The following is a 15,473-nucleotide window of genomic DNA, read 5'->3' on the forward strand; positions in this document are numbered from 1 at the left end:
GGGCAGATATACTTGGCCTATAACTAGTGATGATAAAATTTGAATGGATTTATTTGCCAAAGTTAACATTATTGTGTAAGGAAGGTCAGGAATCCGGCCGGGGTTACCCGGCCGGATCACTTCCATGGAATGAATAAGCACTTTTTAAGCAGCCGATGCTAAAGCGAAAGATAACATACAGCCTAGGAATAGTAACCATACAGTGCGAAATTTATTGGTGCGTCATGAATTCCATCATGCATTTTGTCTTAGCAGTGAGTGTGCAAAAACAAAGTTCATTAATTGGCGCAATATACTTGTATACATATATGTGTATATTCAGTTTCCTTTTCTTCTGTATATCAGATTAGATGTAATCAAAATTTGCATGAAATTGATAGTCGAACTGTCAAAAGGGGGAAATTAAATGAAAGTAATCAAACAAAATCAACCGGACTATACTTTCATTCACTTATGAATAAAATAAACAAAACAGTGATTTATTGTTGTTAATATGAATGTTATATCATTGTATTGGAGCAAAAATTGCTTCAGTCCCTGGTCTTTTAATGGGGATGGTAGGGTAAAAGTCTTAGGGTTTTTAGATATTGTAGTTGCCAGTGGAGTACTTTGGAGAACTTCTCAGGAGGGGCAACAAATGGGCAGTTGAATTACACTCAAAGAAACAAAGTAAAACAACACAACACCTCACCCCTCCCTCCCCCACACACAATGAATTCCAAAGATCAAAGGCTTAGAGCATTTTTAAATTCATTTATTCCAAGTCTCTTAAAAACGGTACATTTACTGAAAATCACGGTACATCTATTGAAAATATAGATATTCGGTGAACATTCTTTCAGCTATTGAAGAAATGATGTGAAATTGCAACATTTCGCTTCCATGACAGCTTTTGCTCTGGAGACTATTCCTACAATAGAAAATTTGCATGTTTAGCCAAACATAAAATCTTAGCTCCAACACTATATAAAAGACCCTCATCCTTATCTTTGCATTATTCTGAACCAACAGTTCTATTACAATCCTAACTCTAACCATACATGTGTGCCCTCTGAGATATGAAGACAGTAGCAGATTTCACAGGAGTAAATGTTGTATCATCAGCATTTCAAGGTAATTCACACACATTTATAAGAAAAATGGACAAATTCTCATTTGTATACGGTAGCTGATCTCCACATTCGCACATCTGAAAATTGTTACTGAATTAGAAACCCATTCAAACCTATTCATTAATGAGATTGCATATTTAATATATAACCTGCTAGTAATATGCACATTGGCATCAAAGCATGACTTTTTGTCAGCTTTAAATCTTTGTCTCAAAAAGAGTTGTTAAAAAGATAACAATGATGCAGTTCTTGTATAGCGTACACACATTATGTCCCTATGTGCTTCCAAAGGCATGGCCCTGAGAAGCGGGATGTAAATAATTGGAAAATGTAACTAAAATTACCTTCATTCTGTAGTGAAAACCTTTTCTTTTACTTCTTCTTTTTTTTGGCGTTTCAAATCTCTCTGGACCTGTTTGATCACCATTTTGTAATAATCATAATAATTATACTTGCTTATATAGCGCCTAAACTTACTTTGTCAGAAGTCTCTAAGCGCTCTACAGTATATGCAGCATAATTAAATAATTTTGTAGTGAAAACCTTTTTTTTTTTTTGGGGGGGGGAGCTTTTTCAAATTTTACATCAGCACCCCAGGTTAAAAAAATTGTTCCCAGGGCAGTCGGATATTAATACCTTGGCTTTAGCCCTGCAACCTTTATAAAGTGTGAAAGCATTTCAAGGAATAAATTCCTGCCAAGTACCCATTTGCTTCACCTGGGATGGAAAAGGAAATTACGCCACGGCTGGTATTCAATCCCATGACCCTCTGTTTCAAAGTCAGAAGACTAATCCACTGGGCCCCAACGCTCCACAAGATTAAAATCAAACTCAAATTGTTATTGATCTTAATTACACAAAATTAAATCAGTTGCAAATTGACTTTGATGGAATCAATCACAACTCTTTGTAAGATGGACAGAGTCTGAATCTACACATTCCTGAACAGTCCAATTCAGTTTGCGATTTACATCATTATATTCCTGATCTCTTTGATCACCTGTTTTTTTTCATAATCATTAAAATCATCATCATAAACATATATAATGAATTCATTCAATCTCTGTTTTTAGTCACATTAATTCAACTGTTTTAACCATACCAAATATAAAAAGGCAAACTTTATAGAAAGTGATGTCATCTTTCATTATCATTGTAACATGATTGACAAGTAAACCCTTTAATTTCCCATTTACCATGAATTCTAACGGGGTACCCCAGCCTGAAAATCATGTGTTTCAATTTGTAAAATCTGACAAAAAAAACAGTGAAAATTTCATCATAACCGGACAAGTAATAAAGTTTTTGCATTTTTTCGGTAAAAGAGTTCTATAATTTTCCGCCTGGAGTACCCCTTTAATAATTTTCATTCACACCCAAAATAAAGAAAAAGAAAAACAATTAAAAAAAGCTTGTGTTGGGGACAAAAATATAAAAACAAGAAATAATCTCTTCATTCATTTGTTTAGATGACACAAATGAGATGTTAGACCTACATGCATAATCTCCCAATTATCATGGCTGACACCTCATACTTGACCTCAACCCTGTCAGTTTTGATATACATTGTTGTGATCTACAACTGCAATAAAAACAGGGGTCCGTAACACAAAACTTAGCAATGATTGTAGAACATTTTTCTATGATTGATTCCATCGACTACAATGTACAATCCATCGTGAAAATCAACCGTACGATCGATCGCTATTCTTTGTGTTACGGTACCCAGATAAGAATAATCACATTTTGATATCACCAGCAAAAGAGTAACCACTATGGCCCATTTTCTGAAGTCTGTAAAATTTTATAAGCCATGGTTTAATTCTGGGCTAAACTTATAGGAAGCAGATATGTCAAAAATTTGTTTACATTGCATATTTCTAATGTTTACTATGCTTTGATGAAGAAAACTTATTTATCTACTATTGACAGAAACAATTTGAGAGTCAAATTAGCAGATAAACTGAACCTGTACCATTAGAGATTATTTCCCTTTTGGCCATTCATAGTTAAACTACAACTTAAGGCCAGACTTTGAATTAGACCCGACTTCAGAATAAAGATATTATCCAATTAATACATGTCCTACGATGTTTTAATACTGTGTTTTCCTATCACCTTGACAAGGCCCAGAATGCCTGTTACACTTCATGCATTAAGTCGAAAAATGCAAATGAGATGTTGCTGCAAACTTTCATATCTGTTTTACTTTAAAATATCACACAACTTCCAAGACCAAATTTGCCATGCCCAGGTAGCTCTGAAGATATGTTTGGTGTCACACCTGCATGTCAAACCAAAATAGTTTTTAGAATGGCTTTGTATGGATGATGACACAGACACGATCATGCAGTGAACCCCACCACTCCCGCTATGATCTACCAAAAACGGGCTTGTCTTGTTTTTAAGATTAATTGATACTCACACATAACACATGGAGTAATGAAATATTCTTCATGCAATATGAATATAAAATAGGGAAGTGGTGTGTATGCAAGGAGCAGAATTGATTGTCAAGTTGGAAACTTCCTTCCACCGGGTAAAAAGTCTGTACAAGGACTCTGCTATCCCTTTTGTGCTGGTCTAGTCTGTGTTTGAAAGAGTTCACCCAAGGCTCTGTAGATACAAATACCTCTTTCAGGTGCACATCCCCAGAGAGCATCTGTATTGGAAGACCATGGGTTCAAGTCCTTGTTGAAGCATACCAAAGAATTACAGGTAAGAAAATGTGACCCACTGCCTTCTAACTAGGTGACTAGCAAATTAGACTGAAGGAGGGTACAATATGAAGGACCCAATAGTAAAGCTTATCGTAAGTAGTGTCTACCCTAGGAAACAAATATTGACACAAATGACGATAATTAAAATGCCAAATTTGGAATAAAGAATAATATTCTGATTTCCATTTCTAAATTCAGGTGTATCCTGACCGTCTGTTCCCATATCTCTGTCTTGTTGACTGTCAGCATCGAATTATTCCTTTTCTTCCATTCTGTCTTACAGTGCATTGTTCTCATTGGTCAGCTGTGTCATCTCACCAATTCAATGGGCGGTGGCCTTGTAGGTACTTTCCCTAAAGTGAATATCGGTGCTTCAAACTGTTCCTTCTCTTCAGGAGTCAATGATGCCATTGGGGTGTAAGTCCTAGACTCTGCCTTCTGTTGCTGGGGATCTACCGTTGGAGTCGATGGTCCTTTACCAAACAAACCTGTACCGGATCCTACAGAGGTCTGTGACCCCGATCCGAAGACCGATGAAGCGGAAGAAGCACTACTGGACGGCGCTGATCCAAAGGCAGGGGCTGGTGTATCTGATTTCCCAACTGCACCACCAAAGACAGGTTGGGTGGGACCTTGAGTTCTGTTAAAGAGTGAAGAGCTACTTGGCGCAGCAGGTGCGCTTTCTGCTGCCCCAGGTGAGACACCTAGAAGAGATGAACCTGTTGATGGTTGCTTCCCAAACATTGTTCCTGTACTTGTGCTGGAATCTGACGCCACTTTGATGTTGGCAAGGCTGGAAGGGAAATTAGTTAAAGGAGAATGAAATCATGTATCAGTTGAATTCACATAAAAGAGGAAAATCAAAGAAAAAGATTAATGAAAGTTTGAGAAGGATTGAATGGATATTGAATTATGAGGATTTTTATATTGAGATCACAAATGCTATGTAGATTCCCTCATTGGCAATGCGGCCAAGACCTGTGATGTCAACACCCATTACTTTAGTATAAATTTCATGCAAATTTTCCTTTTTTATAAAGGTTTCTTTTTTATAAAGGCAAGATCAGGTGTTCATTTTTTATGAGAGGACATGTCATAGATTTTTCACAATATTACATCATGAATTGTATGTAAAGTCATCAAAATAGGCAAAAAAGAGATGTTTTGGGGTATAGCTTCAGTGTCCAATAGGGGAGAGTAGTTGTACATGGATGACCTCATAGATCTTGTTTACATCACCAATAGGAGGATCTCCATAGCAGTGGTGATTACAAAATTCAAATGCTCATAAATTTCTTATTGCTCATTAAATGATACTCAAACTTTTATTGATTTTGTTTCCGCTTTCAACCCAGCCAAAAATTCATGAATTTTAGCTGGGAATAAAAAAGATTTGAATATAAAATCATGCTTTGGAGCAATTTTTTGAGATATGCAATATTTTGCAAAAACAGTTATATGCATGTCATTATGAACATGCAACAGATGGGCTGATGATCCAATGTCCCCACTTTGCTTATCTTATGTCATTACATAAAATAATCATATCATATATTTCATATAAAATGTTTGTATGGTTTAGATTGCAGCAATGTTTATCTTTACACATTAAATTAGTATTCAATCCAATATTTTGAAATTCTTGGGACAAAAAATGTGAATAAAAATAATTTAACAATTTATATAATACAATACAAAAGAATAAGTGAGAAATGATATCATTAGCTTGCCACTGCATATTCATGATTTGAAGAATAATGTAAAACTTTAAAATGTCATAACTCTGTTATTCCTTGTCCAATGTTGATAACATTTTTCAGTGTTCTGTCAGCCTGACTTTACTTAATCTGTTCAAATCAAATAATTTTCAGCCTGGAGTAACCCTTTTAAGGTGCAGGCCAAAGACTGCATTTCCAATCATTTAGACTTCTGACAGGAAGCTGAACATTCCAGGTTCGAAGATCATTTCTAGTACTTGAAGCCCTCAAGATACATGTAATAATATCACACACCTATAGTACAGTGTTACTACTCTGATCATGGATTGCAGGTGAATGAACAAACAATGAAAGTTAATTACATCGTTTCTTGACTTTTTCTTTCTTTTGAATCTTGTGCAATAACACTAATAATGTACAGTGCATATCACACACCATTTAACATCTCTCTGCCCTTCCAAAGGGATGTTGGAAATCGTTCGCCTGTCTTCAGCCCGGCAAGCCTTTTACAGCGCACTAGCATTTAAAGCGATAAATTCCTGCCAGGTACCCATTTTATACCAAATCTGAGATAACTGGTAAAATAATTTGAATTCATGAACAAATCTAACACAAATTCTTTTTCTTATTTCAAAATTCATAAATATATCATCATTGTTACTTTCACTGACGAAACTTAATTGAATATGTTGCTTAATATCAAAGGTGTTGCCAATGATTTTCATTGAAAAAAGGAGAAAAAAAGAAATACATATATGGAATATAAAAAAAAAAATATATCTATACAAAAAAAATGTTGCAACCAACTTTGTTTAAGTCCATTCAATCAGAATCCTACAAATTAATTAGCATAACAATTGGTTATAAGATTTTTTTAAAGAATTCAGTTTTCACATTATGAAAGTTATGTTGAGGGCAACATGCATTGTGATCAGATGCTAAAAAATTTTGGAATGAATTTTATAATTTCTTTTAAAGTAATAACTGGGGTGATATTTCATTCAATATCGTGTTGCTACCTGATAATTTTGGAAAAAGCAAATCATGATAGAAACTTTCAATTACTTTAGGTTTCATGGAATAATGATTTAAACAAAAATCTATCAATATAAAAGTGATTGTTCCATAACAAATCAACACACGTTTCCCATTCTTCGAGTACGTAACTGGTATATTTTTTCGAAGCATTTCATTTCATTCCCTGTTTACCTAATCTTTCTACAAACTTGAACGCATACGATACTCACTTGGCACCAAAGATGTCAGTTAGGGACGGGACACTGTTACCAAAAATATTAGTTGAGTTGGCTTCTGCAAATGGATTCTTATCTGATGCTCCTTTGTATATGTCCACCTAAATTAATACAAAATGCATATTTGTATATGAAAAAAGAAAGTATTCTTTCTTATTTCTCTACATTTACAGATGCCTTTTCTAATGTTTATGACTTCAGATAAATATTTTTGAGGGTAATTTAAAACCATCATGTTGTGTTTTTTTTGTTTTGTCTTTGCTCTCTTTGTGGTATGTTGATATCACAGCATTAAATGTTGGGTGGCAGTATGTGCACCATTCTATATTCCATACCGGGCTGTGTTAATAATACCGGTTTACCGAAAAAGCTTATTTACAATGACCTGAATTGATTTGAAGTCATGGGATCAAAGGTCACAGAGGTCCTATATTTCCATGAATAAATAAATAAATAGCACTTTATCAAGTCATATTAGAGATAAAATAAATATTCTGCTAGTTTGAATATTAGTTAGCCTATGCACTGCATGCATGCATAAGTGAATAAATAAAAAAAAAATATATCACTTAATAGTCATATGAGAGACGTATTCATAATAAATAAGCAAACCAATATGGAATTTCAGAGATAAATCTATATCAAATTTACAAGATGAATCTGATATACTTACCAATTGGTTCTTCATGGACTGGGAAGGCTTCTTAAGCTGGTTCCTTTTATTCTTCACTGCATCCATAGCTGTAGTACAGGCTGCCCTCTATTGACAAAAAACAGGCAATTGAAAAAAAGTATTTGTAAAATCCACTGCAAGTACATTTTCAAAGTTACTGAGCATTTATTAACATAATTTCCAGTCAATAAGCCATATCTTTGTCCATCTTTTATCAAATTGGTCTAACACCATTTAGTCTACAAGGGTAGATGAACTGTTAAAGGGGAAGTTCACCCTGACAAAAAGTTAATTGTAAAAATAGTAGAAAAAATAATAAAAAATATTGCCAAAGGTTTGAGAAAAATTCATCAAATAATTAAAAAGTTATTATAATTTCTATTATTTGATTTGTGACGTCATATGCGAGCAGCATTCCTACATAGCGAATGGTAAAAAATCAATGAAATGTCATTTTCTCAGAAAATTGAAAATGGTTTTCACTGTACCTTTTGTATATCAATAGACAAATCATTTCACACCCGATCGTGAATAGAAATAAAAATTAAGTCATCAGGAACCATCCAGAATTTGAAATTCATGCATTTTATATTACATAACACATGGGGCAGCTGCTCGTTTATGACGTCACAAATCCAAAACTTTGAACTCTTATAACTTTCTTACTCTTTAACGGATTTCCCTCAAACCTTCACCAATATTTTTTACTATTTTTTCTGCTATTTTTACAACAAAGTTTTCTTCAGGGTGAACTTCCCCTTTAATGGACCAAATTTTCATCTGCCAAAGTAACCAGTAATAAGAACATAAAGTGGAAATTAGACAGAGTAGGGCATTAGACTAAATGAACAATAAATTTAGTGAACCACATTCCGTGTAGGGTAGACCAACTGACAAGCAGATCGACATTAAAGCAAACCAAATGGGTTTACCCTATGTGGTATTATATGATCTAAGAAGAAGACAAACCACTTGTAGACAAAGTGATTACTGATTAAAAACAAAATGTGAGCAAGTTTTACTTTTTGAAGACCAAGTTTCTTTTTTACAGAGAACCTTCACTGGTGAATTATTGTTGGTTTGGGGGTGGCTGGTCACACATGAAAGTGTTTTTTTTAACATACAAAATTCTTACATATTGGTCAAACTGCTTAGCTTTCTCTGCGGTGTACGCTAAGAATCGAAGCTCCTCCTGGGATAAATCCTCCAGACCTAGAGTTGAAACAATGAAAATATGCTGCTTTTAACTCAGATATGCACATTAAAATGATTCAAATTTTTTTTCAAAATGACCCCTCCATAAAAAATGTAAACAAAAAAACCTTTCTTTACAGTGAAAAAGTTTTCAGCCTTACGTTTCATTTTTCAATTTTTAAAAGACAATTTTGGAGTGCAATTTTTCTTTGAGTTTTCAAAATATACTGAATTTACATAAAAATTTCAAAACCCAAATTCACAAAATACTACTGTATTGCGAAAATCAACCAGAATCTCCTGATGGATGCATGTATGGCCCTATGGCAAGACAATTGCTGTCTGCTAAAAGCTCCTTGAAGTTAAGCTCCTCTTTGAAATAAGCATGTGTACAGCGTGTATCAACATCGATTTCCAACCCCTCCCCACAAATTTTTTTTGAATAAACAAATAAATGAATAAATAGACAAAATAATCAACAAATAAATAAATAAATGAAATAAAATAAAATAAAACAGATAGTCTAGTTGATGCAGGACACGGGCAAAACAGAACATAATATCTGTCAGTACTTCAATAGTTCAATAGTTATCAAAACTTCATTGAACAAATAATAACATTGCTTGACTACAATTTTCTGTTGCATTTAATGAAGTAGCATTTAATACAATTTTATTTCAGAACTGCCAACCTAAACAAAAAGAATATTTCATTATTTTCAAGGCTGAAAATCAGTATTTTCAAAGAAACCCTGTAGGACAACAAATAAAAATGAATTTAAGAAATAGTATGTTGCATGACACCATCGTATTCATCTCATTTTTCAGCGTTAAATACAGTACTGAAAAAAATCAGTACTACTTGGCAAATTGGCACCTCTGTCATTGCGAATTTGACATTACGGAATATTGCAACTACTGATCTGAATTCTATCTGGATGGGCAGTTGCACGCTGATTGGCTTTCCAGAAATGAAGTCACCGATGCGGATATCATGAGTTTGGAGAAGTGCTATTATCAGTCTTGTAAAAAATGATATAGGTTTTTATTTTCTGTGATATTAAAACACGAGAAAAAGCATTAAAATCTGGTCCACGACGAGTAGAATAAATGGCTTTGTTCGCTGTGTTATGGTCCTAAGATGGCGGACGATGGCTTCAGTCCAAGACGCTCCACCGCCCATCCAGATAGTATTCAGATCAGTGAATGTAACTGACCTGCCAAGCAAGATTTTGATTTGTTAGGTCCGTAACAGCTAAAAGGCCACATCTTCCCACTCTCCCATTCCTCCATGTCATAGAGAATACCATCCCTGTTAAAGGAAAAACAAAGAAGCAAGTCAGTAATTCAAAACAAAGGTTAACATAACAGAGGTCCTTTTTAAACAAAAATTGTGTAGTTCGATGAGTGTTGTCTTATTGTTCAAATGGATAAAAATAAATACTGGAAAAAAAATCAAGTTCGAGAAGACACTTTCAAGTTGTCTGAGTGACTGAAAATCTTTATACAATTCATCTCATGGAGAGTCTTATATTAGTAAAATATATATATGTATTTCTATAGTGTTTCTGGGCCCTGTCTAACAAAGAGTTACAATTGATCCAATCAATCTCAGCTAATATGGAAATCCATCAATGTCACAATTTCTACTATAGGAAATTTGCACAATGTCTCTTGCAAATTTTGAGAAGAACACTGAATTCTGAAGAAAACAATGAATGTATGAATATACATATCTGGAAAATATTTTGAACAACCATGCAATTTAGATGTTGACATTGCTGGCGTTCCATATTTTTCACTTCTTTAAAGCACTGTCTAATAATGATTTTCAGTTGCAGTTTTTCAAGGCTTCACAGGTGACAAGAGGGACCTTGCAGCTCATATTTTTAAAGTCAAACCAAGGCATTTAATAATGAGTGGATTGATTTTAACAGAAAATTGAGGGTACATTTTAGGATGGGGAAGTGGTTTGTTAAAGGACAAGTCCACCCCAACAAAAAGTTGATTTGAATAAAAAGAGAAAAATCCAACAAGCATAACACTGAAAACTTTATCAAAATCGGATGTAAAATAATAAAGTTATGACATTTTAAAGTTTCGCTTAATTTCACAAAACAGTTCTATGCACATCCTGGTGGGTATGCAAATGAGGAGACTGATGACGTCATCCACTCACTATTTCATTTATATTTTATTATATGAAATATAAAATATTCTATTTTCCTCCTCGTTGTCAAGTAAACAACGATTTATTCCTCCATGAACACATGGAATGAGCATTGTTTTATACTGTATGATTCAGTCAATTTTGGTCCTTATTGTCAAATCTATAAAAAATGAAATATTGTATAATTCAAACAATAGAAAAACAAACTGTTTTGTGAAAAATAAGCAAAACTTTAAAGTGTCATATCTTTCTTATTTTACATCCAATTTTGATGAAATTTTCAGCATTTTGCTGACTTGATTTTTCTCTATTTACTCAAATTAACATTATCTTGAACTTTAAAGTTCGAACACCAGGTGCATTTAAATTTTAAAATGAAGAAAAGATTTTCATTAAATAATGACAATCATGACTAATACTTCGCCTTTTTACATTATCAAACTTCATTCTCAGTCTATTTGTAAATTATTGCTTCAATCAGGGTATACAATAAAAGTCTGGATAAAGTACAGAAGAAAACAAACTGAAGAAAGACATAAGGTCTTGTTAGAAACTTAGCAATTCAGCAATACGGCATAAAGTTCACAACACTGGAAATGATTTGGAGAGATCTTCTAAGCTAGACATCCTTGATAGAAATCTATACTCACATAATCTCCTGGGCAGAGACATCTTGTGTGTTACCATGTGCCTGGTTGCTCCTATCGTCCCTTGAGCCTTGGTCAGCAAGCGCTCCGAACTTATTTCCCTGGAAAGTGTTGAATGAATCTTTAAAATTCACTTGTTTTCCCCCTCCTCCTCCCCTAAACCCCCCATCACGGTTTGATCCACCTCCAGCCCAAGATCCCCTGCCTCCTCCTTGGTAGCCTCCCTGACCATGGCTCCCTCTGTTCCCCCACGATCCATCTCCACCTCCTCCTCCTGAAAAGAGATCCCTTGATCCTTGACCCCTCTGTTGCTGGCTACCATAGTGTTGCTGGGTACCATAGTGTTGCTGGGTACCATAGTTTGAGCTGCTCCATTTATACTGTGACTGGGATCCTCCCCCTCCTCCTCCTCCTCCGCCACCTCTGAAACTGCCTTGGTTGCCAAACCCTTCACACAAAAAAATAAAAGGTAAAAAAGAAAATTAAAAAGGTCAATCTAAATAATACTTTTTTCCAAAGTTTTAATTCACTGTCAGACATAAAGTCTTAATATACCATAACAAATACAATGTACAATGTACATGCATTTCACTTTCTTTCAGCATTCTTTAAATTGCTATAAAAATTTAGATTTTAATAAAAGCATAGAATACTAAAGGTTCAGTTAACCAAATATGATGAATGATGAAATGAAAATCCATATTTTCTTGTTAGAAATAGACATGAAATGAAATACTTCGCAAAGCTTTGCCCAATTGATCGTGGGCCCAGATCGATAAGGCTCTATCCCTTTAATCGTTGAACCCAAAACAGGGTAGCAGCAACTCCCTTCTTTTAATATCTTTTGGTCTGACGCAGCAGGTGTTTGAACCCCCTGTTGTGAGACGGATGCTCTACCGACTAAGCCAACACACCGGTGCTACATGTATTGTTTTACATGTATATCCTACATAAATTAAATCCTGTATGCTGATTGATTTAGATAGGATCATGTCACTAAGTCCAAACATATTCTCACTATTTTGCGATGATGTTGAAAATGAAATTTCCACTGAAGAAAATTAATTTATGTCAACGATGGAATAACGCACTATTCTATCAGTGATGTCGCAGATCATGCGGCCTCTCAGGCACACGGTCTGTGTGGCGACTCTACCGGGCAAGTCTTGTGAAGGGACGGCGCAGCGCTAATCCATGTTCCACTGAGCGTGTCGCTTCAGGAAAAGTAGGTAAGTCAGTGCAGCGCGTTACCTATATTAAAACAAAAGGGCTGAAATAAAATTACAACTACATGTAGGTTATCAAGATCTAATGTTCTTATGTTCTAAAAGAAGGATATAAAACAAATATACCAGGGTTACCAGGCCTTTATTTTGAAAGAATATAATTAGATTTTTCTAGAGGGAATTATCTATAATAGCTATATTACATAATTTTTTTTTTAAATACAGACAAATTATACATCACTTGAAAGGTTTTTTCAAGACAAATTCAATGGTGAAGACCAAATTACATTTGGAGCACCATAACTGAAGATATGGCCTCTTAAAGGGACGCTATATGCAGAACTTTTCTGCCACCCAAGACAAGTACCCATTGGGTGGCAGATCTACAGGTACTTGTAGATCTAAGAAACTTCCATACTTTTTTTTCATGTAGGTTACTAAGTTAATTTGACTAAAATGCAACACAAGAGGTGATCTTGTAGAGCATGGCTGTGTTACCTTCATATTTTTCTTATTCAAACAGCTTCTATTTGTGAAAATATAGTAAGATAACAAATTAGAATAAGACAAGAGAAATGCATGGAACGCTTTGCGTTGTTAAAAAAAATTAATCAACTCTTGGGGGTCTCATTCCTCAACAGACTTTAATCAGAAAATAAAAATGAATGTCCCACTATACTTCCCGGTATCTGTAAGATTTATATCATTCAAAAGTAGAAAATTAAGTTTTGCAAGTAAATTTTTTTTTTCTTTCTGTTTGTCCATGTTCACTCTGTATTCTGTATAATTACCATGATGTCTCTTTTTGTTTGCAGATCTGAGAATGCGAGATCAGACAGCTGGAGCTGCAACAGTAGCTAGAAATGTACTCCACTGCTTAGAATTATAGAATATATTAACATTAAATATATTGGAATATATAAAGTTAAAAAGCAAGTCTCTGACATTATCTGAATTTCTACTACATTTAAAATCACATTTACAAAATAATCTCCCTCCTAGTAAACATAATAAAACAGGGACCCATTATTGTGTACATCATGTGAATAATAATTGATGAGACAGCTTATTGATATGATGACACAAAACAGAATATATAGATATAGTCATGTATCTATTCATTTTAATACCAGTACCAGGCAGCAGTCAATGCATGGTCTGCGCCTGTACGCCATGAAAAAAAATGAGACTGGAATTAAACGTGCTTTAATTCCCGCCTGTTTTTTTTTTCTTGAAATATTAAGTTGAAATTATCATTAATTTATCATCAATAAACATAATTCATGCAGAAATCAAATGCACAACTTATCACCTACAACTAATTTCAATGGGTTTAACAATAACATACATGCATCAAGTACCACACCCACGGCCACCACGCCCACTCACTCCTTTCGGTCAGCCATGGCACCAAAATCACACTCTAGGCGGCACAACATGGGCTTGCATTCGCCTCTTGCGCAGCTATGCGACACATTCTTATATATCAAAATTAGATTTTCTGATACAAATACACTTCAAAGAATTAATTTATATCTGATATTTGACTGTTCCCTGGGAAATTTTCTGTTTATACGGCTTTGAAGTAAGAAAATAGAAACACGATTTACCGTAAGTGTCCAAAAAACTCCTTTTTGTAACGAAAAACATTGCCGACATTGAACTGAAATCGTCACTAACTTGTAGAAGAAAGTCTGCCGATTTTAATGATACATAACACATGGTTATTTGATGCCCCTAGAGGGTGTCAACAAGTAAAAGTAACTTGCAAGATTAACCCGGTTCTGGAGTCATATTTTCCAAAATGGCGACTTCCATCGTGTGATGACGGACAGGTGGTGCTCTCGAAAACGGCCTTAAAAACAACATTTTGGCGATGCAAATGTGAGTAAATTGACTAGAAATAAGAAGTTTAGATATAATAGAAAAAGATCGTAACATTTTATGAAAAAAGGATTTGAAATGTTGATACACTGGCTCAATGAATTTTGCCCATTTTGTGTGTTGGCAGAATAGGAAATGTGTTAAACGCGAACCCGTTGCGATCGCTATCTATAATTATATGCGTGCTGTCGAAAAACAAGAAAGTAACGCAAACAGGGTGGAAAGTTTCCCCCATCTTTTCATATTTTTAATATAAAACAAATTTTTGGAGTTCAGCTGAGCAAAAATGAACAGAGACCGAAACTTTTGCCATTGTTGATTCTAGATCCAACTTGGACTTGGAGCTTACACCAATTTAGGTGCATGGGGCACCTACAAAAAATAGCACGGTGCAGAGATTCGTCGAAAATCGAAGAACCTCCTTCAATACCAAGAAATGAAACATACCTGACTGATTTCTAGGATGCTCATATCGACATCTATCACCAAATCGACAGTTTCCTTGTTGAAAATAACGACAAACAGGCATTTTTTATGATATAAAGTCCCGATTCCCGGGCCCAATTCATTCATTCAAGGTTTTCTCTTTCTATTGTATCGGCAAATAGTATTTTCTATTTGATATTTTTATTTTTGATTTGTAGAGTAACAAAAGGTTAAAGGGGAATCCAGCCTTGGCCATAAAATGTTATGTTGGGAAGGAGAAAAATAAATTAAACAGAATGGTGAAAGTTTGAAAGAAATCGGACAAGCAATAAGAAAGTTATAGCTGCTTTAAAATAGAGATCACTAATACTATGTAGATTTCAAATTGGCAACTGTGTAAGTAAATTATGACAAGGGGCAAGGACAACTTTCCCATAGGCCATGTACTTTA

General features: G+C 34.6%; 1 protein-coding gene across 1 annotated transcript; it reads right to left on the minus strand.

Annotated features, from left to right (window-relative positions):
• Nucleotides 1-793: 793 nt before the first annotated feature.
• On the minus strand, nt 794-15,187 carry LOC121419760 (nucleoporin NUP42-like). Its single transcript, XM_041614219.1, has 7 exons — nt 15,044-15,187; nt 11,490-11,934; nt 9,887-9,981; nt 8,612-8,688; nt 7,477-7,563; nt 6,798-6,904; nt 794-4,625 (listed from the first exon to the last, which is right to left on the minus strand). Exons 1-7 carry the CDS (start codon nt 15,123-15,125, stop codon nt 4,142-4,144), a joined length of 1,377 nt encoding a protein of 458 aa, XP_041470153.1. The 5' UTR covers nt 15,126-15,187; the 3' UTR covers nt 794-4,141.
• Between the last annotated feature and the right edge of the window lie 286 nt (nt 15,188-15,473).

The sequence above is a fragment of the Lytechinus variegatus genome, chromosome 1, assembly GCF_018143015.1.
Source record: "Lytechinus variegatus isolate NC3 chromosome 1, Lvar_3.0, whole genome shotgun sequence".
NCBI lineage: Eukaryota > Metazoa > Echinodermata > Echinoidea > Temnopleuroida > Toxopneustidae > Lytechinus > Lytechinus variegatus.

Coding starts and splice junctions, on each gene's coding strand:
- LOC121419760 (XM_041614219.1), bottom strand. CDS start 15,125: ATGCCTGTTTGTCGTTATTTTCAACAAGGAAACTGTCGATTTGGTGAT. Junction 11,935..15,043: donor GCATCCTAGAAATCAGTCAG/GTATGTTTCATT, acceptor TTTTGTGTGAAG/GGTTTGGCAACCAAGGCAGT. Junction 7,564..8,611: donor CTAAGCAGTTTGACCAATAT/GTAAGAATTTTG, acceptor TTTTGTCAATAG/AGGGCAGCCTGTACTACAGC.